The sequence below is a fragment of the Cynoglossus semilaevis genome, chromosome 9 (assembly GCF_000523025.1).
Source record: "Cynoglossus semilaevis isolate Cse_v1.0 chromosome 9, Cse_v1.0, whole genome shotgun sequence".
Classification (NCBI taxonomy): domain Eukaryota; kingdom Metazoa; phylum Chordata; class Actinopteri; order Pleuronectiformes; family Cynoglossidae; genus Cynoglossus; species Cynoglossus semilaevis.
In genome coordinates this window covers 2,966,403-2,969,946 of record NC_024315.1, presented here as the reverse complement: position 1 = coordinate 2,969,946, position 3,544 = coordinate 2,966,403, and the positions used below count along the sequence as shown (strand labels likewise).

Genomic DNA, 3,544 nt, shown 5'->3' with positions numbered 1-3,544 from the left:
CTCTCCCCGCTGGAAGCCCTCGTTTTAAACTCTCACTTGGGCCTAGTTTTCCGGAATGACTCGGACCCACGAACCGTTGTCTTTACCCCGCACAGGCCTCACGGAGGAAGCGGAATCTTACTGCGGCTTCACCCGACCACCGAGGAGACCTGCGGACTTTCCAACTCCAAGGAATCGAACACCTGTGTTCGGCTGTTTGTTAGCCGTGTTTGCCTGCGACGATACGGCTTCCAACTGCTCAGCTGCAGCGGCACCGTCCGGCCCGTTAAACCGGTTAGCCTAGACAGAGTGGTGCTCGGTGCCCGCAGCAGAAATACTCTTTCCTGGGCCGGTAAGCAGTCGTTCTCCAACAGAATACTGGAGCTCTGCAGCCGGGAAGAGTCGCTGCTAGTCCGCAGAGGGTACCCGCTGCTGCTTCCACGACATGACCCGGAACAGGTAATACCTAGAAATGTTGTTTTTCTTTTTACATTACAAACGTAACATGTCATAATAAGTTTTCATTTAACATTTTACAAAGTACTAATTCAATTTAACGTTTCAAATCTCATCCTTAAAGTAGGGCTCGCCCCCAGTTTAACTAATAAATTATGACTTTGGATAATGCAGGTTAATGTCGAGAATGAGCTTCTACTTCTATACAGTACTATACTTTCTTTTTTTTTTTACAAACTTATATTTGAAAAGAAAACACTATATCTTAAAGCTGCAGTTGCATCGGTGCACCTGTAGGCGTCTTTTTAGACCCTTTGACCATTATTGTTGTAGTCCTAGCAATTTGAGGAAACCATCAGTTGTATGTAAAGATTCTGATGTGTTATCATATTGTTTATACATCTTAGAGAATATCATGTAATGTGTTTTTTTGTTTTGTTTTTTTTTTGTGTGTAAAACTTCAACAGCAAACATCACCAGAGTTTCTGGTTTTGGATTGTAGTCCAGTTATTCAGGGCCGGATCACGGCGGACACCTCTCTGGTTCTGACCGAGTGCTGGGACTCATCGGAGCTTACTGTCGCCCCCTGCAGGCCAATCAGTCTGTGCATATCAGACTTTGCTCATTATGCAGACGGCCTTGGAAATGGCAGGTCCCTCCTGAACAGCAGACGGCTGCTGGACTCTGGATTCTCAAATGTCCTGCGTGCGCTGGAGTGCAGTGTTGATGTTCGTGTGGCTGACACTCGGCAATGGGCGGAGGTTGGACACCAGGAGGCGGCGACGTTGGACGCAGACAGCAGCGTGTTCATGAGCAAACGGCTGCTCCTTCGACTGGGACTGTTCAACCGTGAGTGGGTGTGGCTGTGCAGAGTGGGTGAGGCCCACAGACCCTCCACAGAGGTCAGAGAGCGACTGGTCACCGTGGTGGTGGGCGACTCGGCAGAGAGTCAGGAACCACAGAACCAAGAGGACGTAGGCCTTATATCTGCCACCCTGTGGTTCAACTTGACTGACGGAGAAATGGTTCCAGTGAATAAATGCACACTGAGGATGAAGGTGAGAAAATCACAACCTCAAAACCCTCCTAATAATGATGCTAATAAATTGAATTAAATGAACGGTACTTTTAAAGCATTTTGTTGTACATTTGGAAGTGTCTTTATGTTATGAATAGTTTGATCATTTTATCATATGTCACCTCATTTTATAAACCTTCACCTACAGCAGGCATGCCCAAACTGTTCCTCAAAGGGCTGTGTGGCTGCAGGTTTCTGTTCCAACCAACCAAGAGCACATAGTTGGACCAATCAGCTGTCTGAAGACTGAGACCAGTTGATTGAACCTGTCAATCTCAGGTGTGCTACTGCTTGGTTGGAACAAGAACCTGCCGCCACAGCGACCCTTTGTGGAACAGTTTGGCCAACCCTGACATACAGTAAGTCGGTACAGTTGTAGTCGAATCACAAGTTCACTCAAATTGCTTCTAACGGAACTCTTTTTGTGGAGCTTTTTTATGGAGCCTGCTACTAAGATTTGGAATTTGGAGGCAGAAACATGAGAATATTATATTTTTCTAAGATGTGTGATTTTTATCAGATTTATTTTTTTCTTTTCTTAGAAAGGTACAAGATGAAACAGTCGATTCATTTTATTAAAATTAATTAAAGGTCATTTGAAACCAGGTTTTTGTGAGACCAGTGTTGTCATTCCTGTGTTGTTTCCTCATATCTCAGAGGTGGATGCCTTCTCCTCTGGACCGTGCAGGTCTCTCTGAAAGCTCCTGTCGCTCAGCATCGCCACCATTTGCCAACATGCTCCACGTGCAGCCAGTGGCATCACCGCTGTACAAGGACCCGAGCAGCTGCTGTGATCTTCTGCTGTCAGAACACTTTAACTGTCCCAGGTATGTCCAACATGTTTCTCAGATTCACCGTGATGAGTTAAAACCAGGATTAGAGCATTTACTTTGACGTTTCTCCAGTTTTTGATTAGGACTTAGGGCAGAATCCTGTATTTTGTTTTCTTTGTTAGAGGAAAGATCAGGGTCCCGAGTTTTTTTCTTTGTTGTTTTGGGCATTTTCTCATATATGAGCAAACTAAAATGCTACTTTAAAACCTATAAAATCTTGGACGTGACCACTTTGGAGATGAGAGTAGCAAGGGGACCAGTTCCCCTAGACTGGGGACGTAACACTTAAACAAAACAAATAATAAAGATGTTTAATGACTTTACATCATTAACTGTCACTTGACTGTAATAAAAAAACTCTTTGTCTCTCTCTGTCTCTCTGTGTCTCTCTGGCTGCAGACTGGTCTCACAGGGTGACATCATCACAGTTTCCTGTCAGAACCATCCAGAACTGGTGGAAAACAATGCTGAGAACCTCTACAGGTACCAAACTCTCACACATTTTACAGACCAGCATAGTGTTTTCACATCACCTTCTTCAAGGTCATTGGAGGTGGCAGAGTTAAAGATGCTAAGATTCTCTTTAGGAGTGACAAGAATGGACAGGATCAGGAATGAAGTCATTAGAGGGACAACACAGACAGGAAGGTTTGGAGAAAAAGACAGAGAAGCCAGATTGAGATGGTTTGGACATGTGCAGAGGAGGGACAGTGGATACATTGGTAGAAGAATGTTAGAGATGGAGCTACCAGGTTAAAAAAATTTTTTTTTTTTTTTTTATTTTTAAAGAAAATAAAAAAACATTTTTTTTTTCAAATTTCTTTTTAAAAAAACATTTTTTTCAAAAAAAAATTTTTTTTTTCAAAAAATTTTTGAAAAAAAAAACATTTTTGAAAAAAAAATTTTTTTTTTTTTTTTTTATTTTTAAAGAAAATAAAAAAACATTTTTTTCAAAAAAAAAATTTTCTTCAAAAAATGACGTGCAAAGGAGGGACAGTGGATACATTGGTAGAAGAATGTTAGAGATGGAGCTACCAGGTTAAAAAAATGTTTTTTTGTTTTTTAATTTTTCAAGAAAATTAAAGAACATTTTTTTTTTCAAATTTCTTTTTAAAAAAACATTTTTTTCAAAAAAAAAATTTTTTTTTCAAAAATGTTTTTTTTTCAAAAATTTTTTGAAAAAAAATTTTTTGAGAAA

At 40.9% G+C, this 3,544-nt stretch overlaps 1 protein-coding gene across 1 annotated transcript in view; it reads left to right on the top strand.

The window, feature by feature from the left end:
• Nucleotides 1-3,544, top strand: part of pex6 (peroxisomal biogenesis factor 6) — a gene marked incomplete at its 5' end in the record, with an annotated part of 19,932 nt that continues 16,388 nt past the window's right edge. The window contains 4 exons of the mRNA XM_008316502.3: nucleotides 1-438; nucleotides 903-1,493; nucleotides 2,171-2,340; nucleotides 2,746-2,829. Coding sequence (XP_008314724.2) covers nucleotides 1-438; nucleotides 903-1,493; nucleotides 2,171-2,340; nucleotides 2,746-2,829 — 1,283 coding nt within the window. The remainder of the gene's footprint in view (nucleotides 439-902; nucleotides 1,494-2,170; nucleotides 2,341-2,745; nucleotides 2,830-3,544) is intronic.